This window comes from Nelumbo lutea, chromosome 8 (genome assembly GCF_056320005.1).
Source record: "Nelumbo lutea isolate HS-2025 chromosome 8, American lotus-T2T, whole genome shotgun sequence".
Classification (NCBI taxonomy): domain Eukaryota; kingdom Viridiplantae; phylum Streptophyta; class Magnoliopsida; order Proteales; family Nelumbonaceae; genus Nelumbo; species Nelumbo lutea.
The window spans coordinates 2,471,286-2,493,934 of record NC_142691.1 but is presented as its reverse complement, the minus strand read 5'-3'; the positions used below and the strand labels follow the sequence as shown (position 1 = coordinate 2,493,934).

At 36.5% G+C, this 22,649-nt stretch overlaps 1 protein-coding gene and 1 pseudogene across 6 annotated transcripts; one reads left to right on the top strand and one right to left on the bottom strand.

Moving 5' to 3' along the window:
- Positions 1-494: 494 nt before the first annotated feature.
- Positions 495-4,201, top strand: LOC148842168 (ammonium transporter 1 member 1-like; annotated as a pseudogene).
- Positions 4,202-7,440: 3,239 nt separating this feature from the next.
- LOC148842167 (fatty-acid-binding protein 2-like) lies at positions 7,441-19,140 on the bottom strand. Of its 6 annotated transcripts, none has more exons than XM_088957940.1 (11): positions 18,726-19,140; positions 17,314-17,931; positions 16,831-17,053; positions 14,568-14,643; positions 14,209-14,311; positions 11,749-11,817; positions 9,918-9,954; positions 9,746-9,820; positions 9,610-9,661; positions 8,355-8,399; positions 7,441-8,049 (listed from the first exon to the last, which is right to left on the bottom strand). In XM_088957940.1, the coding sequence occupies exons 2-11, from the start codon at positions 17,832-17,834 to the stop codon at positions 7,952-7,954; spliced, it is 1,299 nt and encodes a 432-aa protein (XP_088814066.1). In that variant the 5' UTR covers positions 17,835-17,931; positions 18,726-19,140; the 3' UTR covers positions 7,441-7,951. The 6 variants fall into 6 exon arrangements, with proteins under 6 accessions (XP_088814066.1, XP_088814065.1, XP_088814071.1 ...); XM_088957939.1 differs by having other exon boundaries at positions 18,054-18,756; XM_088957945.1 differs by lacking the exon at positions 18,726-19,140 and adding an exon at positions 18,633-18,725.
- Positions 19,141-22,649: the final 3,509 nt, after the last annotated feature.

The window sequence follows — 22,649 nt, the reverse complement described above, 5'->3', positions numbered from 1 at the left end:
ATTGGTTGATATTGAGATTAATAACGTATGGTAAATGCTTTTTTTTTATCTAATTTTAATCTTTAAAAACAAGAAAATTTAATAAAATGTAATTATTTTTCTATTGAACATCATTTTTCAGGGATATCATTTGTTTTCTTTTGAGGAAATTTCAGTTTTTTTTTCTTTTAATTAAAAAGCAAAACACAATTTACAAGAGCAACAGAAACAGAAATTAAGGTAGCTATAAGTTGGGTGGATCCTCTAAGAAAGCCAACTTATGGGCTACCAAATTTCCACATCTATTAACATGCACAAAGTGAGTAGAAAGTCCAAATGTACACATGAGAATGTCCATACACAAAAAGCTTGCGTTTGAGGCCAATCAAACTTCTTGGCATTCAAAGCTTGGACTAAAGTCAATTTGTCTGATTCCACAAGAATGGACTTCTCCTTGAATCTGTTTAGCAGTTCCAAACTCCTTACAATGGCTAAAGCTTCTGCTTGTATCGGAGATGCCGCAATGCTTTCCAAAAACGGCTGCTAGCATAGTCCCAGAAGAATCCCTCAAAACAACACCAAAACCCCGAGCAGCCTGGGTACAAAAAGCTACCATCAACATTCAGCTCTAAAAGTCCTGGCCTTGGCACTTTCTAAAAAAGATTTACCCAGGCTTCACGGTCTCGTTGCTGAAGAGAAGAACCTCGCAATCCGACTTGAGAAATCTTCTGTCTCTCTCTCCGCATCCTATATAAAACAAAAAGGGTAGAGCTCTGGTTTGGGTCATTATTTTCAAAGACTTTCGAGTTCTTACTTTTCCAAATAATCCACATAGTCAAAAAAGAGAAAGCAATCATATCATTCTTGACATTTTTATCAGATGAGCACCTAGAAAGCCATTGTTTAAAAGAGCTTATATTGCTCGCATCCAGGCTTCTAACACCCAAGTGACTACCAAACCACACAGTTTTAGCATGAGAGCATTCAAAAAGGCAATAAAGAATTGTCTCTGGGCTGAGGGAACAAACAGGACAATTAGCATCAGTTGCCAGTTTTCTTTTAACTAAATTTTCCTTAACTGCAATCGCATTTACATAGCATTTCCATATGAAGTTTTAATCTTTGGATCTATTTTAGCTTTCCAAATTTATGACCACTGACTTTTCTTTAATTCTTTAACAGTGCCAATTTCTTCCCTGGATGTTCTCCCACTTCTCAAGGCTTTTAAGACAAAATAACTAGATTTGAAAATATATTGCCCATTTGGATTGAGAGTCCATCTGAATTTATCTTCCCACAAACCCTCTGACAAGTTTATACTAAGAATATTTTTTGCAATTGGGACACTAAAATTGTCCCAAATTTGCCTCTCATTCCAACATCTCTCATTTCCAACCATAATGTTCTTTACCCAAATTAGATCAAGATTGTTCGGTCTAGGACCTGTAATTTTAATGGACTCAATATTTTGCAGCCAAGGATCCTCCCAAATCCTTACCTTTGTACTAGAGCTTATTGCCCAATAGGCTCCTTTTTGAATGACATCTATAGCTACTAGGAGGCTTTGCCACCCCTAAGACCCTTGCTTTGAAAACTTATCAGTTAACAAATTTTTATTTTTAATGTGTTTGGCTCTAATCACCTTAACCCACAAATTATCCTCTTCTCTACAAACTCTCCAAACTTGCTTGGCTAATAGAGCCAAATTAAAGAGGTATGGGTCTCTGAAACCCAGGCATCTTGCTAATTTATTCCTACTGAGTCTCTCCCACCACACCCAATAAGTTTTCCTGGAGCCCTGGGATCCACCCCACCAGAAATTTGCTTTAATGCTTTTCAAATCCTTGCATACACCTTTGGGAAGTAAAAAACAAGACATGGTGTAATTGGGAATGGCAGTGGCTATTACCTTGATCAAGACTTCCTTACCTGCCTGAGAAAGCATGGATTCATGCCACTTAGACAGAAGTTTCCCCACTTTTTCAATAAGGAAATTAAAGAGGGCCCGTTTGGACTTCCCAACTTAAGTAGGTAGCCCCAGGTAGATAAAGGGAGTAAACACCCTCCTCATTTTTAGAAATTTGGCCAAAATTCTTTGAATTTTGGGGTGTAAATTTCTACTGGAAAAAAAATTCAGATTTTGAGAAATTTTCCTGTTAACCAGAGTTTTCTTCATACAACTTGATAGTATCCAAGAGAGCCTTCCCTTCTCCTAGGTTTGTTTTAGTGAATATGTAACTGTGTGAGAGACAGTTGGGTAATTCTTGGCGATGGATATACCAGAAATTTGCTTTTGGTGCACTAGCTCTAACAAATTAGCAGATAAGACTTCTAAACAAAACAAAAATAGGTAAGGGGAGAGAGGATCCCCTTGCCTCAACCCTCTTTTAGGAAAAAATTTTGATCCCGGACTTCCGTTAACTATCACTCTATAGGATAATGTGGAGACACATTGCATTACTCAGTTAATCCATTTGGCCCCAAATCTCAATTTAATTAGGACTTTTTCTAGAAAAACCCACTCAATTCTATCATAAGCTTTACCCATATCCACCTTGAGAGCCATCCAAGGAGTTTTACCCTTAGTTTTTCTCATAAAGTCAATGATTTCATGGGCAATTAGTTAAATTTCAGTTTAGTGTCCTAAACTTTGATTATAGTATCAAGTTAGTACCGTGTCACTGTAAAAAGCAAACTTTCGAAAACCATTGATTTAGTCTAAAACCATTAATAGAGTTAATAGATGTTTAAGTGGCATGTGAAATGGCACAAATGCCCTTTATATGCCATCTATTTATTTTTTTTTCTTTTTACAAGGAAGAAGACAATGAACCATGCATGAAAAGCATCTCTACGGTCTCTTTATAAACTAAAATACTTTTGCTACCCCTAAAGGCATCCAAAAAGCACATTACGTACCTAAACGAAGTCAAAACACGAATCAGATCCTCTCGTTTGGCTTGGAGCGTATCTCGCTCAGTCTCACTATAAAAATGGTTCCCAAGGGACCAAAATTTCTCTGCAGCCGCAGGGCTCAATACCTCAATTTTCTTCCGCATCTCTCTCTCTCTAGACGGCTGATGATTACATATATAATTAGGTCAATCCGTATAAAATAGGAACAAGATTTAGTTGAACGCTTTAGTTGTTCAATCATGTCAATGATAAAAAACATGGGTCACACCTTTTACAATTGGGCCCATAAATTTATTACTCGCGTGGAACCTCGTAATTGGTTATATAGCCCACCTAACAGCCAAAGCGTTCAGCTTGCTAATTCGAATTCGCAAAATAGTTGTTCCACAACGAAGCTCATGCCGTTGACAACATTTACCTGCTCTTCTTGGCCTACCTTGTCTTCACTATGTAACTAGGCTTCGCCATGCTCTACGCTAGCTCCGTTTGTGCCAAGAACACCATGAACATAATACTCACCAACGTGCTCCACGCGGCTGCCAGTAGTCTGTTTACTCTCTCTTTGGGTTCGCCCGTGCCTTTGGTTCTACTTCCAACGACTTCATCGGCCGTGACTTTTTCGGCACGAAGGCGTTCCGTTAGAATTGTTCAATTACAGTAACTTCCTGTGTCAATGGGTTTTTGTCATCGCTGTTGCCTGGATTACCAGCAGCTCTATAGTGGAGAGAACCCAATTCGTCACTTATCTCATTTACTCAACCTTAATAAGTTTCACGTACCCGGTTGTGTCTCACTGATTCTGCTCAGCTGGCAGTTGGGCCAGTGCCTCCCATAACGATAACTTATTTTTCGGATCCGGAGTCATCAACTTCGCCGAATCAGGTGTGGTTCACTTGGTCGGAGGTATGGCTGGACTTTGGGGGCTCTCATTGAGGGGCCTAGAATTGTCTAGTTTGATCACGCCAATCAATCTGTCGCTTTGTGTGGTCACAGCGCATCTTTGCTCGTATTGGGTATCTTCTTACTGTGGTTCGGCTGGTATGGGTTTGACTTGGTTTCGTTTTTAACCGTCTTGAAGGCATATAAATCCAGGAACTACTACGGACAATGGAGCAACGTCGGCCAGACTGCAGTGACTACGACCTTGGCCGGTTGCATAGCTGTGCTGACCACTCTGTTCGGGAAAATGTTGATTTCAGGACACTAGAGCGTTACCAATGCGTGCAATGTGTTGCTTGGTGGGTTCAAGGTAATCACGTCTGGCTGCTTAGTGGTGGAGTCATGGGCTGCTACCGTAGCTATGTAACGTGTTTTTTGGATAACTTGCGGAAGAGCACTTGATCATTCCCTTGCTCTAGTTTAGTTTCAGTTTCAATGAACAGTGTCTTCTTTAAAAGGATTATTTTGAAATTTCAGAATGTTATAAAATTGACAGTTTTCACGTACATTAGTTAACTGAAGGACTTTTAACGTGGTTATTAAATTGACAGTTTTCAAAAGTTTGAATACGCAGTAACACATTTTGAAGTTCGGGAAATAACTTGAGGTGCTAAACTAAAATTTTTCCTTTTCTTTTTTATTTTCTAAATGTTGAAATTTTGAAAAATAAACACCCAGAGATGGAGGTTGGCACCCGTCGCAAACTGGTAGTGCTCTAAAAACCAATTTATTGATGTGGGATCTGGAGTACTCACGAAGCTTTTGATTGAGATGCTTTGGAGAAGCCACTAAGAGCACATTTGGGAATACTTTGCACTTTGCATTTGATTGATCTGCACTGATTGAGGGGCTATTGAGGGGCTTGAAAAAACTACCAAGAAGTACGGATACATCCGATACAGAATTCTGAATTCCAGTCCCCACCCCCCCTGTTACTAACCCTACCATATCCTGCCTGTGAATTTGACATCAATTCACCGTCAAGATACATTCCCCCTATACTATGGGACTATAAAATTATGATCTAGGCTGATTGGTCATTCTTCCATTAATCAGAACTAGCTTCAATGAAAAGTTGATTATCGGCTCAATAACAATAATCTCCGGCTTTATAGAGTTTTCACCAAACACAGTTTTCTGGCTTTCCGAATGAGGCCTACCTTCCAACGCCAGAAGCCGCTGATACTAAAAAAGTTTCAAGAAGGCATATTCAACTTGCAGTTTATTTGAGCCTTCCGGGTTTTTCGCCAAACATTACATTGTCTATATGTCATCCAGGTGATGCCTATTATGCCAAGCCAAAAGACCACCCAAAGCCTTCCCCAATAAACAAAAAATAGTGCACCATAATGAATCCTGTTATGTATATATGTACTAGTGTAATGCCTTTTGATTTTTTATACCTAACTTCGAGGATTAGTGCATGTCTCTTAGGCGGTATGTTATTTTTACCCAAATAAAATGTATCTATCGGGATAAGTATTGTTCTAAATAATACTTTATCAGAATAAGTGTATTTATCTATATTCTTTTATTTTTTTAAGTCATAAAAAAGTCATAATTAAGAGGGACAATTTTGTCACATTCAAGTGTTAGTAACTTTTCCTCCTCTAAAAAAATTAATGTCTACCTGGGAGATGGGTATTATACTATCACTTATCTATGTAAGTGATACCCAACGAAAATAAATTTTTCATAAATTTATGGAAATTTTAAATATTGTAGGTAAGTGATACCCAACGAAAAAAAGCATGAATTTCTCGGTCAATAGGAAACAAAATCTCATTTGCCTAACTTCTCCCTTCACAAAATCCAAAAAATTTAAATATTGTCATGATGAAAAGTAATTTTAAATTGAGTATGAGCTTGGGAGGAGTTTCATGCAGTGGTTTATGGCATTGTGTTGTATAAGCCCAAAAAAGAAAGAACTAAGAAAGCCATAAAGTCCTATTTGGTAAAACTCCGAAAAACTGAAAATAAATTTACATGAATCCAAAAATCAACTTTCCAATGAAGCTATTGTAGGTAGCTTCTCATAAACAGCTCTATAAGAAAGCTCAATCACCACGGAAGCCCTCTCAAGTGGGCTTACTAAAGACATTAGAAATGAGTGTAAAACAAGTTCTCTTTTGTAGAAAGGGTCCTGGTGGCATCCTCTATTAGGTGCGATTAATTAAATGTTTTCAACCTCTAAAGAAGAGGTTCTTCTTTCAGGGGCTTAAAATCATTCAATCAATCCTCAATGAAAAGTTCTAAAAATAAATCCAATCCATCAATTCTATGGCACGAATGAGTGAATAACAGCCTCTACTATCCACCTAAAGAAGATTCCACCATGACCGGCCCAAATCGAAAACTTTAGAATAATTAAAGCCGCTATTGTCATGAAGAATGGAAACACTTAACATTAAGTTTTATTCTTAACATCTTAGTGTAAACTGTAAAGTAGAAATCAAAATCTTCAATTTTTTTACTTTCGTTGAAGAATCCGCCAACTCAAACAGGAAGTTTGGATTACTTTCCTCGTAAGTGAGGCCGGAGGGGGTGTGAACCTATATGATTATTATTAGTGATCAAAGTAGGTCTAATTAGTGAAATCCCTCTTTAAATTTGGTGTTAAACCGATACATGCTATAGCAGAAAAAGACGATAGTTTAAAGCTTCAAGCCATCTGTGTATTGCAGCATACTTGGCCTAAATGAAAAAAGAAAAGAAACAACGCCGAACGCCGATGGAGACGGTGAATCGATGATAATGACGATTCAGTTCATTGAGCAGTTGATGGTTAATAGTAAATATCCATCAATTTACCAGCTCCACCGCAATCGTTTCCCACTACTGTGTATAAATATCGTATATCTGATAAGAGGACTAACAGTGTAAGGCCGGAGCCACAAGCCCCAAAGTTTTGGTTTGTGAGGCTTACGGCATATAATACCCTCATATTGCGATCTGGGAGTTCTAAAACCTGTAATGTGATAAACTTGTCTATGATGTAAAGCACTCCTGATGACAACCGTTACCAGAAATAATATTGCATTTAGTTAGTAAATAAATCAGGTCCAGTCCATCAGAGATGAGTTGCCCATTGGGGTTATTGTGAGCAACTTAGTAACCCCTTACAAGACAAACCACTCAATGCTTTAGGACTTCAATGGCCCGTTGATTTTTTTACCCCCACTTCAGGTGATACAATGCTGGAAATGTATCACATTTGGGATGGTTTTTTTTCTTTTTTTTTTTTTTTTTGAAAAGGGAAAAACTTCGTTAATGGAATTTTAGTTTCTATTGACAAAAAAATCCATGTTTTTTATTTCAGAAAGTGATACCCACCACCTAGGGATAAATAACTTTTCCACCTGGGAGAAAGTTACAACACTTGAATAGAACAGAAATACCCAATTTAATAATGAATTTTTATAACTAAAATGATCATTGTCTTCACCTGAGAAATAAAAGAACATATAAATAAATTACTAAAAAGCAAATGAGGCCTGCCTTGCTGTGTTAGCAAGCAAAAATAATTGAATGCTTATCCTTGCTTTTGTTGAAATGGCATACCATCTCCACTGCAGCAACCGGTTGACACAGTTAAACACCCAGCAATTGGATAACCAGAGAAACACTTATTATGTATTGGCATTTTACTCATTTAAGAAAAATTACACAATCGTTAAACATAGCGAGTTTGCAACTCAAGTAGTTGAAACTTGAAAGGTTAATCCCTCCCCCTCTTTCTTTCAAAAATATTAAAATATTAAAAAATGAAGCAATTATCCTTTCTGCCCAATAAAAAAAAACATCGACTGGGGCACAAGACGATGCCAGTCCACAAAACTCCAGACACCAGTAAGAGAGCTATTGGAACTGCATTAAACGTACTCCACTCTCCGCTGGTAGTGGTGTACGCCCCCCTACAAGCTGGGCATGGGCTAGGAAATTAAAAGATTGTTATTCGCTACTTGCCCACCTGGTATCGTGTAACAACTGAGCCTGGAGGAGCAATAAATCTTCAGTACAAGTAGGCAGCAAGCAAGCATGCAACGGCTCACCTTGTCAGCACTGAATTGATTGATAACAAATATTGGACCAAAAAAATGGCCACGAGTAGCTTAGCTCAACATCGTCTTATGATACTAGCAATGTTTCTAGCAATTTCTTCCTTCGCCTCTACAGAAACTGGAACATCTCCAATGTACATGTCGAAGAAAGCTCCTGCACGAAGATAAGTTGGATTTTTATTGATCCCGATGTGGCCTCCAGGGAAGATGAGATGTTCAATCTTTTGCTTCTTCATTTTAAACTCAGTCTCAGTCAAAATGGTTAAAAAAAGGTTGCCCTATAAAGGACCACACACAGACACACAAGACACATTTTTCATTTCCCATTTCTCCATCTATACCCTGAACCAGCCTGGGGGCTACAGTTGTACTTGTTCATGAGGTTTCAAAAGCATTATTGCTGTAACAAGTAAAAATAAACAAACAAAAAGGAAGGTAAAATCTCTGGCTTTGGCTTACTGCATAAGTCCTTGCTATGAACTGATCCAATCTGTTTCCCAACAACTGCAAAAATAGATATTGTTCCATCAACCAAGCAAAGAAATGTCATTGAACTTTCAATGCTAACATTTTAACAGAAGTAATTGGAACACCTACGTTCGGTCTCATGCAAACATGGAAGAAAGAAAAGAAAACAAGTAAATATTAAGATTTTTCATATTCTTGAACCAGTGGTAATTATGTATTTTTTGGGTGATTTGGATCAGTATTATTTAAGTTTTTTTCATCTTCATTTTCTGGTTTGTTGGTTTCTTAGGGATAGAGTTAAGGCTGCGTTTGGAAACAACGCAAATAAGTGTGAATGCAAATATGTGGAGTGTAAAACCGTTCATATAAATTGCAAAGTTGGGTTAGTTTTGCACTGACAAATTTGCCTTCTTACCAAACAGACTTTTAGCTGTAATGGATGTAAGCATGAATTTCAATATTTTTTATCAAAAGCCCACTTGAATGCAAATTTACGTACTTTTACATCTTATTATCAATGTAAATATGCATTGGTCTGTCATTTGCCAATGCATAAATGTAGTGTTGTCAAACACGGGCAAAAGTGAACCAGAGTACAAATTTACCCTGAACTGGGATTTACACTCCATTTGCATCGTTTCCAAACGCAGCCTAAGTTTCAATCTTCTATGACTTCATCATTCTTAGTAAAAAAAAATTAAATTACCACTTATAGTAACTTTAGGACTAGCATTTATAGTAAAAGCATGACTTAATATTTTAAGTAATTTCTAGTTTCTTAGATTAAGTTAGTTTTGAGTAGAAACAGTGGAATCATATAGGTGTCCTAAATTCAATAGGAAGTTTCTTTTTTATTATTAGTCTAAACACAAGGAGTTAAAGAGTCTAAGTAGGGAATTGCTGCATTTTGGTCTATAAAAGAGTGTTGACAGGTCTTGTAAACATAGCCTTCTATTCTCTTCTTTTGTTTTTTTTTTTTTTTGTTCTGTTTAAAGCACGAGCAAAGAGTTATTTTCTGTTTTTACCATGGTCAACAGCTATAGTAGAAATTATTATTGCTTCTTATTCTACTCTTCTTATTAACACTAGTGGCTGAAGCCTACAATTATGTGTGGAGAATTTCTGCTTCAAAATTCATATCCAATCCACCTCTCTTATGATCCCAGATAGCCAGGATCAACATTGAGTAATGGCCCTTTTTGTTATAAAATGATAACCATAGATTTTCTCTTCTATAATTACTCACTTTCTGTAATTAGCCACCCATCTGCTGTTTGTCGAAAATCAATTGTTGTACCCTGCAAATTATAGGGTTCAAAATGAAAACATGCTCTCAATGAAAGGGAACATGAAGCATCAAGCATATCAAAATGAATGGTTACCGCAGGTAATGGGATATCCTGAGAAAAATATGAACCAAATGCTCTGAGGCAGTGATAATCAGTGTTGGGGTTCACCTAATTAGGAAATAAAACCTAATTGTCAGTGAATAGCCATTTACTAAGTCAATGAAATGATGGAAATAAGTCTTGAACTCTTTACAGAAAGACTTACCTTCACCAACCGAGCTTGGAGAGATTTCTCAAAAGCACTAGAACAGAAAAATAACAGATAAATGAGAGAAGTTAATAGCTGAAAAATGTAATAAGTAAGAAAACATCATTTCCCCAGACATGTTCATGATTAAATCCATCTGCAATTTGGAAACATGTCTGTATATACTATACTACAACTCAAACTGTGTCAACTGTGTCCAGATGCAAGTCAACCAAGAAAAAAAAAACATAAGCATTCCTATCCAAATAAATTAGGTATATAATCCAATTTCCAGGGTTCCTTAAGTTAGCTTTCCTGACATTGGGACTGGGAGAGGCCACTTAATGCCAAAAATCAAAGAATAACATCTAGAGAACTACTAGGAAGTATCACCTAATAGCTTCTTGAAGAAATTAGCACCATCAAGAAAATTTAGCATCAAAATCAAACAAGAGAAAACCAAAGGCAAGGCTTTATTTCAACTCCTGTCCTATTTCATAGCAGCAATATGGACCTTATACAGACTTCCCTAATTTAAGGACTCCTAATCATTTGGCATCAAAAACCAAACAAAAGAAAGCCAAAGGCAAGGTTTTATTTCAACTCCTATTCTCTTTCACAGAAGCAATATGGACCTTATGCAAACTTGTTTCCCTAATTTAAGGACTCCTAATCACTCCCCAGCTCAATACAACTCATTGAAATGACTTGATCCTAACTAAAATTGATTGAGTTAACATCTGATTCACTGTAGGCAGAGACTAACCTCACTAGAAGTAGAATAACTAGGCCAATATAAAGCATAATGCTGTAGAAGGTATTTGAAGCCTCGTGGACACTTGTTATTTGAATGCTCATTTTAAAAGCATGATTTGGAGAAAGATTCTTCAACTATCTTGATACAGAATCAGCATGGAGCATTGGGATACATAATTGCAGTGGGACATGACTGACTTCATGGAAATGATTTGCTGGCAGACATTATTAAGAAAAAATTAAATATATCCCAAAATAAAATTTTGACAATAGAATCTATAATTAAATTCACAAAGAGGGATCTTTAACCCTGAATTGTGAATGTGGAAAACAAGGTGATTGATAGTGCTAACAGAGACTTTGCTCTGAGCAGGAATATTAGGCCATGTTTGGATAGACTTTGATTTGGCATTTTTAAAAATACAAAAGTAGAAATCTATCCAAACAGGGCCTTAACTTCCATTATTTCAATCCCTTACTGTGTAAGCAACTTGCCAATCAGAAGGAATCAGGAGATACACCGCTCAAGATTGTCACGTCCCTTTTTGATGATATACATGGGAAAGGAGCCTCTTTTTTTATCAGTAAACATGTATATTGTAAACAGTTCAATCCCCATAGCTTTTTCAAGGGTTTGTGTAGATCTCAGTTGCCCACAACAAGCCCAACTATACTGGTGCATGACTTAAATATATGTCAAGGCCAGAGTTGCTTTGAAATTGGAATACAAACAAGTGATCCAGTTTATCTTCACTGTTGGTTGGAAGATTCTGGCAAATACCAACTTGTACATACTTCTAAAGAGACTAACTAGGCAACCGATTGGTTAAACCCTTCTTGTACTATGTAAATGAGAAATTAATTTTGCATGATTCATTTCTTTTTAATAAAGCTAGCTAGGATCCTTCATGACAATGACAGATGATGTATACACTTCAGATCATATCCATTCTAGGTTTGCACTCTAGGCCCATACCCAAAAAATAAATCAATTTTTATTTATGGTCGCTATAATTTTGTACCAAACCAAGATAGAAATTAATTATAAGGTATGAGATTTCAAAAGATAACTAGAGCAAGCAATTTAACTTACTCCCGAACAGTATTGATTTTCAGCCCATTACAATTGACCACAAGCCTAACAGTCATATGAATATCCTTCCTGCAATATCCCCACAGAAACCTTGTTAGGAGAAGATCAAAATCAACTCTTGTAGACAATGCACAAAAAACCCTAGACTCTCCCAGAACCTGCCTGAAAAGTAATGATTGTACATGTTCTGCAAGTTATTAATGGTTTCGTAAAAATTTAGAAGCATGTTATCAAGCAATACCCTGAACTCAGGAAGCTTGGTCTCAACCATGCAAACAAGTGAAATGGCATCATCAGAGTTTTTTTTTCTTGTTATTCTTTTATCATTAATTGAACGTATATATTGAGAATATACAGGATAATAAAAGGATGTACAATACAACCCACAGCTAAGCTAGAGCATATTCAGAACATTTATCACAAGGCTCACCTCAGAAATAGAACTGAGAAATATGAAAATAACCTGTATATAAGTTTCTCTTTAATCACTACAACATTATTCATATTGGAATAAGATATACCAGCAGTATTCTTAGCTCTCAGGCCTTTGAATGCTTCCAGGCATCAAGTACTAATTTATTAAAAAAGAACCATGGGGGTGGAAAGCCAAGTCAAAGAGGTGATTAGTCCTTTACTTGGTCCAACTATTCATTGAAATTGCCTGTAGATGATCATATATAAGGACTGGTTTTGTTATGCCTATGGAGTATAACACCCCTTGATGTAACAGTGTTAAAAATATACAAGAAAAAGATGTTCAAGTAGCTGAAGTGACAACAAGATATTCTCTATCTGCATATAATCAAAATATGACAACCTATAGAATAGATCTTAAAATTTTGGAATGCTTTGCCTCTGAAAAGGTATCTTCTGTTTTTTTTTTTTCTCCAAAATTAGCATTGCAATAGATTTCCATGGGCTCCTGCTTGGGTGAGTGATGCAAGACCAGTTCAATTCTAGTCCTTAAGAGAATGTTGAATGGTCTTCTTTGATCAGAAATTTATGACTGTAATGGCTTCTTGAAGGAATAAGAAAGAAAATAGGGAGAGAAAGAAGAGAGAAAACACCCATAATCACTCACAGGGTGCCTATAATCACTCTAGGGTATGGGAATCGCTCACCATAATTAGCATAAGCTGAAGAAAACTCAATAAACTTCATTGCTCTTTGTGTAAAACGTCCATACATGATTATAGACTCTAAACTCATAATAATCCTAGAAGATAAACTGTTAGAATCAATATTTCAATTCAAAGAAGACTCAATAACTCTAATCCTACTAATTCAATGACTCTGAAATTTTAAACATAAACAAACTATAAATAGACAACCAAACCCTATTATTGGACCCTACAGAAAAATGTAAAGTGACAAAAATGTCCCTGGTGTCCAAAAATGCAGAAATGCATAAATTTTCACAAAATTCCAATTTTGACTCTTCAGCTCCTGCATCAGTGAGGGAGAGAGGTTGGTATTGAATTCCAGAGTATATGGATTGTTGTAACTGCTGGATGGTCTAGGCCTAGCATAAACAAACTATAAATAGACAACCAAACCCTATTATTGGACCCTACAGAAAAATGTAAAGTGACAAAAATGTCCCTGGTGCCCAAAAATACAGAAATGCATAAATTTTCACAACCAATTTTGACTCTTCAGCTCCTGCATCAGTGAGGGAGAGAGGTTGGTATTGAATTCCAGAGTATATGGATTGTTGTAACTGCTGGATGGTCTAGGCCTAGCATTTGATGCCTTTTGTAATGTTTCTCCTGATTCTTTCTAACAAAGTTTGTTTTGAACTGTTAATAATTAAAAAGGCATTGCAACATGCCTCATTAATCAACATCAACTCCTAAATAAGGTCATTACCCAATGTTTTTTTTGGCAAGTAAAGGTCATTACCCAATGTTGGTCCCACCCATCTAGGGTCCTGGAAGAGGTGGACTAGATACAGTCTAACCTTTGGCATTTTTTGCACAAAGTGGCTGCTCTCAAAATAAAACTGGCTTCTCAACATTCAATCAAATTTTGTGACATTTAAACGGACCAAAAAGCACTTCAGGTAAACTCCATTCTTGACAAAAGGTTATTTACTACTGGGGTTTCTTTTGTCTGTCGCAGAAGATGTAACCCACTAATATTCATCAAAAAAAGATGCACCCCACTAATCAAAAGTGCAATGGGCCCAAAACCAGATATGTATATCAAGGATTGCAATTACATGCCTTAATCCCAACAATCTCTTCTTTTTTTTTATTCATCAAAATCTTTCACATATCAAGTTAGAAGCAGACCTGCACATTTAGCATATGATTTTTCTTTCATAGAAGGGAAGTCTTTGTTACGTGTGGAGTGACTCAAATTATAAATTTTACAACCATAGAGATTAGATATCAATTGGAAAAGGCAATTACTATGAGTTATATTGTGAACAAAAAGTGCTTTAGGTATGAAGAATACCTGAGAAGATCCTCAAAAAAATCTGATTGGTTGTTCAATTCACTGACAGACATGGAAGCATATTTTGGACCCAGCTCCTCACAGACAGAGTCAGGGTGAACATCTACAAGAAAAAGCAAGCAAGAATAATTTGATTATTGGAGGAATGGATCAACTTCCATGAATCTAGTTTGGTTGAAAGTTGCAAGTGAATGCAGTAAGTTGGTCTCTACAGAAATTTGAGAACAAATGTTATTACATAATTAAATAAAATTAAAAAAAAATCATGTATACCCCTTATTCCAGTTACCCAGTATAAAAATTAGTAAATTGCAATACTAGAAGTTAAGAGCATCAAAGCAGAGCTCAAGAGTACTCACATAAACCAAATGCATAAAGCTTCAGAGATTTGATTTTGATAATTGTCATTGTTCTGGAACCAGTCCCAACAAGGACCTGTAATACATGTGGAGGTTGCATAATAATGTTCAAAACTCTCCAGGAGAACAAAATAAATTGGTAGAATATAGATGCAATAAAAGAAAGAATTGACCACCAGCAAATGTTTCATCTGTAAAATGGTAACAGCTTTATAAAATCCACCGTCTATTACATGAGTCACCATTTAAAAATTTCAGTTTCATTAGGACTGCAAATGGAATCCATTTGTCCATATTCAAATTCGAACTGATTAAGACAATCCAAATTCAATCTGTTTAAGTGGATCCAATATGGATTTACCCCAATCCTATTCCCTGTGATCTGATCCAATAATATTTAAGTATATATTCTTTATATTTAGATAAAACTAAAATGCATCTATTGCTAAAGTTGATGTGATGTTATATGCTTAGTACAAAGTCATAGTTCAAATATCATAAAAGTTATTTCAAGTCATTTTATTCATGATACACTATTGAAGTCAGTTTTAGTTCATTTTGATAATAGTATAATAGCTTGATTGTTTTCAGTTGAATTTGTTAATGGTATTCAATTTCCAAATTCAATCCGAGCCCAGCTTGAATTCAATAGATAAGATTTGATTCAAATCCAAATTTTAACAAATCAAATTTAGATATAGGGATATCTAATTTGATTCAATCCATTTAAAGTCCTGGGTTTCATACAGATAATGGTAAATTTGCATAAAACAGGCAAATTTTTATGTGAAATGATAAGTAAAACATTAGTGGCCAGTTTTATCAAAAAAAAAAAAAAAAAAAAAAGAAGAAGAAGAAAGAAAGAAAAGCACTAGTTTCCAGTAAACAGTAATCAAAGAAAGATAGAATCATGAACTCCAAAATCCCCATATCTGGATGATTGTTTAACATCCGCACTGCACCCCTCCTGATCCAACTCACAATTAGGAAATTAAGCTTATTTATGACAATATGATGCATATTGTGTCATGAAAATTTTAACAGGGAATGAAGTGACAATCCTCCTTGGTGTTCTAGCACTGCTCCTGTCAATACCATAATAAACTTCAAAAACATGGTAATCCGTATTGAAAAATCAAATAATTTCTTTTTCCATCAGGTATTGATTGTTGAACAATCAATCAATGAAGCTTATCCTGACTATATGACCAACTATATGAATCCTATTTTATTAGAAATTGCTAATAATAAAACCCTATTAGCAGAAACATTACAAGACTTGAGTACATCTATTAAATAAAGAAGAATATTATAAAAAGTACAAAAATGGGAGTGCATTCATGGTATTTGTACAATAACAGTGAAGTAACAATGCAGATCCATGCATATAAGAAATATAGGATGTCAAAATAAACTGAGTTCTGTTGGTATATTGCAGTCACAGACAAAAGCTGGATGTAGCATAGCAATGGTTGTATTAAAGAAGAATTAGATAGTAAAAGTAAAAAAATAATTGGTGACAAGAGCTCCTGATGCAGGTGAGGCAGTGAAACTTGAAAGCGGAAGCAACAACCTAAAAATGGATTCCTAATGTTATTGTATTGGAAAAAATGAAAATACGGGAGAGCAATCCTATACTGTTAAATTACATAAATTGCACATTTGAGGTTTGAAATTTTGTATACTTTTGTTTATCAATCAAGTTCTTCAAGTTTTCTAATCCATAAAAGCTTGTTACTTGGTAGTATAATTTCAATCTGCACTCTTGGTCATTTTTCAGTATATGGCAATATGCTGCAAGTAAATGGTGGAATGCAATTCCTTTGGCAGTCATGTGGTCCATTTGGAGGGAGATGTGCCGGGTTCTTGTGTGATGGTTAATTTTTTTGAGGGCTCTTAAGGTTGTTCATTTGTACAGTGAACAGTTTTATTGTATATCTCTTCTTGATTAATGAAATTTTACTTTACCTCTTAAAAAAAAAATGCTGCAAGTCAATGTCTCAGACCTCATGGCTAGGGCAGATAATGGAAATAAATTTCTGACTCAAATAAAGCATAAAATCTAGTGAAAAAACACTTTCGAAAGCACAAGTACAAAAAAAAACTACAAAATAATCCAATAAATGATGTTTCAGTTCACACAACTGTTTTACATGGTACTGATAAAAAATGAACATCTAAACAACAGTTATTTTATTATCACATCAAGAAGGAAACATCAATAATTTGTAGAAAGTCAAAAGACGGGAAGCGGAACAATAACCTCCGGAGGTAAACTGTATCTCTTTTCCCCAGCTAGAATGTTATCTAAAATTGTAGGGAACTTAATGCCTGTTCTTGGCTCAACTGCATGCCTGCTCCAGTCCATGTCTAGAAAAGAATAGCCAGTGCATCCCCGGTGCTCATCCACACAGGATCTTTGATTCAAGTGTCCACTGATTTCTACATCAGTATTCTCTAGAGGGACATGCAGGACCTTGGGGGATCTTTGAACAAGAAGTCAAAGTCAGAGTAGGAAAGAATTGATATGGAAAACAGAGATAAAATATATGTTTCAGTGAATGTCGACATACATTCATCAGTAGTAAACATGGTAGTATGCAAAGAAAAAAGGTTTGAACTGATATCTAACATCACGCCTTCATCCATTTGGAAGGGTACTGATTATTCAAGAAAAGAAAATTACCAACCATAACAAGGAAGCTGTGACAGAAAAAAAAAATGCCTAGATTACAAGAAGACTTACAAGCTTTTGTCAAACGGAGGTACCAAAGCAGCAGCTAGCATGAACATAGGAAAGGGCTGAAGCTGTTCAACTTCATTGCACAGTTGGCTTATTGTGGAATTCGCGATCCTATCAAAAAACAATGGGAAAGCAGATTCTGGTCTTGATCTAGAACTGGAGTGCAGCCCTGCTAGATTATGTCTACAAGAAGTGATTTGCTTGATTTGTGTACAGGATTTAAAACTTCTATGTTTTGATCCATGTGGACTCTCTGATACTTTCCGATGTATATTGGAGTTTGATCCAGCTGAACACCAGAAAAGTAAAGCTCCAGCAAATTTTGAAAAGCAATTAAAAGCTTCTTGAAGCACTAAACTTCCAGGGAAATATATGTATCTCGACTGATGGAGAGAATTGTCGACAAATGAACTAATCTGGGACAACAAATGACCCCCAAAACTCTGATAAACAAGGGGCTCTGGTGGGTAGATGTATGGAGATCCTCCATCGAGATCCAGGAAAAAGAACCAACCATTCCGCATGTTATGTTATGTGTTGATTAGTACTAAACTCTAAAATAGCAAACTGTTAGGAAGAAGAAATTCCATGAAATGCAATTCCAATGCAGAGACTGAATACCTGCAGAACAACAGAAAGATCAAAATTAAACTTTAATGCACAAATATGCATTAACAAAAACCTTAAACCTGGACCAATAAATAACCCAATTGGTTTTGGTTTAGTTGTTGAAATCTAAGTACCATCTAGCGAGACTTATCAACTAAATGACCAGCCCTCCTAAGTGCGTATTATGTTGATGCAGATAGATGGGAACCACGAACCTCCATACTACACCATATTATTTATAATTCTCCAAAATAAACAATAGGAAAGAAAATAGTGATAATATTCAGAACAATTCAATGGGCCAAGAACCAGCCTATAATTAAACAATTAAACTTCTCTCTAACCAGTCAGGTTCGAAAACAGTTCCATTCAATATAAACTTACTTCCACAAAAACAACTCAAACGAGTCACTCTTTGTCGTCCAAAGCTCTAAATTAAACAATTTGAAGGATAGAAATCATTTAAACCAATAACAATGCAATAGAAATAGCATAACTCAAGAAATCAATAAAACAAAGAGAACCATGCACACCTTGATCAGCATTTTGGTCAATTACCTTTCAACGTGAACAATCCGAAAAATAAAATTGATAAGAAAAAGATCCCAAAGAAGAAAATACAAAGGAAATACAAAAAAGGAAAAAAAAACGTGCAGAATTCCACGGCGAGATCGAGAATGCTTGCGTGAAATAGCAAAAATGAGAAAACGCACGATTAGGGTTTTCTTCGAATACAAATATCGGAGAAAGTGGAGAATTCCATCGGTGAAAAACGAACAATAGACAAATAAAGGAAAAGAATATACTCTTTCGCGCTGGAAGAAGCCTGAACCTTTCACCTTCACGTCTCGCTTTCCACGGCTTTTTCGTTGGCGGGTTCGGACACGAAGATTCTGCTAATATATAACATAAAATGCCCTTCTAATACCCGGAAATGACACACGACCCCAGCTCTCAAAGAGGTAACCGATTCGTTTGACTTGAAACTTTGGAAAACTAATGCTTGGAAGTTGACACTTGGAAGGACTCTGGGTCTTTCAGTCAGACACGCAACACCGTCCACGGTTGTTGGATCTGCGACGCAATATGAAACTGCTCAGAAGAGAAGTGTCTAATTGTCTAGCCTATACTTGGGCGGTTGGCCGGCCGGATACCATCCAAGCCCGATCTTTCCAAACCGAGAATGTATGATTCAATTTTTTCTATTTGTGCCTTCAATATTTTACTGGTAGTGATCTGTACGGGTTTTGTTAAAACAATAGAGCAAGATTGAGTTCGGGTGGGACCCGTTGAATGAGACGAAGTTGGGCCCAAATCCGGACTCAACTCAATGTTGGGTCCGGAAATTACGGCTACTTTGGACCCCTGTTCTCTCGGAAGATATAACTATGGGCTAAGAGGAGACTTTGGAGGAACAGAAGAGCTCACTGATATTGACATCAGTGACGAGGTATGCTTCCCACTCAATGCATGACTACTCTTCTTTGAATGGGGAGTTTTTGCACTACACTAGAGAATACCACTCTTTAAAACCCATGGTTGAATGCATGAAAAATTTTATTCATGAAAGGAGCTAGAGAAAGCAAAGGACCGCCCATCCCTGTGGAAAAATGTTACGACCCCTTAACCAAAATATGGGATGTACAGGAAGAATTAAAAATGACTAGACTCGAGCAGAGCATCCTCATCTTTTCAAGGGGAAAGAGGCAATTTGTAGAGCCAGACGAAATGGAATAAAACCTAAAAGACCCGTTACCGAAAACAAAAGTGTATGGTCATGTTCAGTCTTGAAGAAAATGTTAGTATTTTTTTACTGTTAGAAAAGAAGCTTGGCTATTGTCCTCTGTTCTTTAATAAGTGGGTTTGGGAATTGGGAGACTGTCCCGCAATAGCCCCCAAGGTGCCAATGAAAATATACAGTGGAATTGTCAAGGGGTGGGGTCCCCTCGACAATTCTAAATTGTCTCAAAACCCTTCAAGATGAAAGAATAAATATCTGCTTCCTAATTGAAATGAATACTTTCCTACTAAACTGTAGGAAAAGACTTCAGAGATTTTGGGACTGGAATTGTTGGGGGTAGATTCCGTAGGAACAAAAGGAGGTTTGGCCCTTTTTTGGGAAAAGGATATAAAGTTTACGATACTTGCAGCTGATCCTTATTACATACACACTAAAATCCAGGATGATATAAATGGGGACTGGTTCTGCACCTTCCTCTATGGAGAACCAAAATCTAGCTTGAAGAATCTTTTCCTTGAGAAGTGGGGGAATCTCTTTTATCTCTCCCAAGGATCGTGGTGTTGTGCTGGGGATTTAAACATGTATTTCAATGCATCAAACAAAGAGGACGGTAAGCCAGTTAAAAGGTCTAGTATTCTCAAAAACTATAACTTTGTGGGCTAGAGATAGTGGAAAGTAGTGGGCCAATCTGTCAAACAAAAGACATGGGGACCACAATATTAGAGCAAAATTGGATTGGTTATATCCAATGCAAGCTGGAGGCTCTCTTTCAATAATGTAGGAGTCCAGATTCGGCCTTCCCCAGGATCGGATCATTTCCGGTTTTAGACACAAATGTTCCATCCCCAAGGAGATGGAAACCTTTTCGTTTTGTAAATGCCTGGTCTACCCATAGTGAATGTGAATCTTTTGTTAAAGACAATTGAAATTCGGTTTTCTCATGCTATAGTCAATATAAATCAAGAGAAAAATGCAGACTCTTAAGGTAGAATTTCAGAAAATGGAACAAAGATGTTTTTGGGTGTATCTACTATAAAATAAATGATTATAGGAAAGCCTTGGAAGCTGAGATGAATGCAAAAAATGAGAGTTTCATTGCTACAACTGTGGAAAATCTAGAAAACCAATTGGATTTGTGGCAAAAAAGGGAGGATATGTTGTAGGCTCAAAAGTCAAGACTGAATTGGGTATAGTTAGGTGATAGAAATACCAAAATTTTTCACTTAAACACCTTAAAGTGAAGAGCTAAAAATAGAATTAAAAAAATAAATAAAGATGGTGAAGGAAATTGGGTAGAGGGGGAAGATAGAATTTCGACAGTCCTAATGGATCATTTCGGAGACATTTACAAATCTGCAAGCCCCAACATGTTGACATAAGCAGAGTTGTGGAAGCCTGTACCAACACCATTACAAAAGATGTGAGGTCTACTCTAGAAAGAGATGTAAATGAGGAAGAGATAGAAGTTGCTTTATTTCAAATGGATTCTAGGAAAGCTTTGAGGCCAGATGGTCTTCCTAATTTCTTCTACCAAAAATATTGGAGAATAGTTAAGGAAGATGTAATCAATGTGGTAAAAGGTTTTTTCCAATCCGGGCACCTATCAAGAGAATTGAACTCTACCCACATTACTTTAATCCCTAGGGTAAAGAACCCAGATTGTGCAGCCCACTTTAGACCTATTAGCCTCTGTAATACAACCTACAAGATCATTGCCAAAGTGTTAGTAAATAGGTTAAAGCCCTATCTTGATTATATCATCAACCTAAACCAAAGTACTTTCATTCTAGGAAGGATGATAAGTGACAACATCCTCATAGTCCATGAACTAATCCATCACATGAAAATATCTAAAAGCTCAAAAGGCATGATGGCTCTTAAATTTGACATGAGCAAGGCTTATGACAGATTAGAATGGGATTTTATTTAGAGGGTTCTCCTTAAATTGAGTTTTGGTCTAAGGTGGGTCCAATGGGTGATGGAATGTGTATCCACAGTATCTTATCATATTTTAGTCAATGGTACTTCCATAGAAAAAACATTCCCAAAAAGAGGAATCAGTCAAGGGGACCCTTTATCTCCTTATATTTTCCTCATGTGCTATGAAGTTTTTTCAACAAACTTAAATGGGCTGGTCCAAAACTCTTTAATATCAAGTATAAGATTAAATGCTCACTGCCCCATCATTTCTCACCTATTTTTTGTAGATGATAGTTATATATTCACAAGAGTCTCTCTTTAGGAAGGAGCCCGTGTGGTGGAAGTCATTCAAAGATATGAACAAGGTTCAAAATGTCGATACGTCGGTAGGGGCGTATTGGGAGAATCAATACTGCTTTTTGTTGTTTTTTTCGTAACCAGTTTAGGGGGCCGATTTAGGGCTCCTCCACCCCCTGAACCGGTCAGACCCCCGATACACCCATTGTAGGGGCATATCGGAGGGGTCCCGGAGTGATACATATCGGCCGATACGTGTCAATACTTTGATCCTTGGATATGAAAGGGCCTCTGGTCAACAAGCGAATTTTACTAAGTCTGTAGTCTTTTTTAGCTCCAGAACCCACCCCAAAATTCATGACAATCATCGTTAAGAGCCTCAAAGTCAAGCTGATAAGGAGCCTCTCCAAATATATTGGACAACCTACCTCTTTTAGTAGAACCAAAGCAAATATTTTTTCTTAGCTGGTGGAGAGAGTTCGAAGCAAAATGAATGCTTGGAATGAGAAGTACCTAAGCCAAGTAGGGAAGGACATTTTGTTGAAATCCGTGGTAGCAGCTATTCTAGCTTACGCTATGTCATGTTTCCTAATCCAAAAAAAAAAGGTATGGAGAAATAAATAAACTCCAAAGGACCCTATGGTGGGGCAAGAATGAAATAATAGAAGCAAAATTCATTGAGTGGATTGGAACACAATTACAAGAAACAAACTTAATGGGGGTTTAGGCTTTAGGCACCTCTGTTGTTTTAACCTTGCATAGCTTGCATGGA

Excerpts from the sequence above, each read along its gene's own strand:
- LOC148842167 (XM_088957940.1), bottom strand. The coding sequence starts at position 17,834 with ATGCGGAATGGTTGGTTCTTTTTCCTGGATCTCGATGGAGGATCTCCA. Across the intron at positions 17,054-17,313 it reads CCTCCGTTTGACAAAAGCTT|ATCCCCCAAGGTCCTGCATG; the intron begins GTAAGTCTTCTT and ends TCTTGTTCAAAG. Across the intron at positions 14,644-16,830 it reads GATACAGTTTACCTCCGGAG|GTCCTTGTTGGGACTGGTTC; the intron begins GTTATTGTTCCG and ends CATGTATTACAG.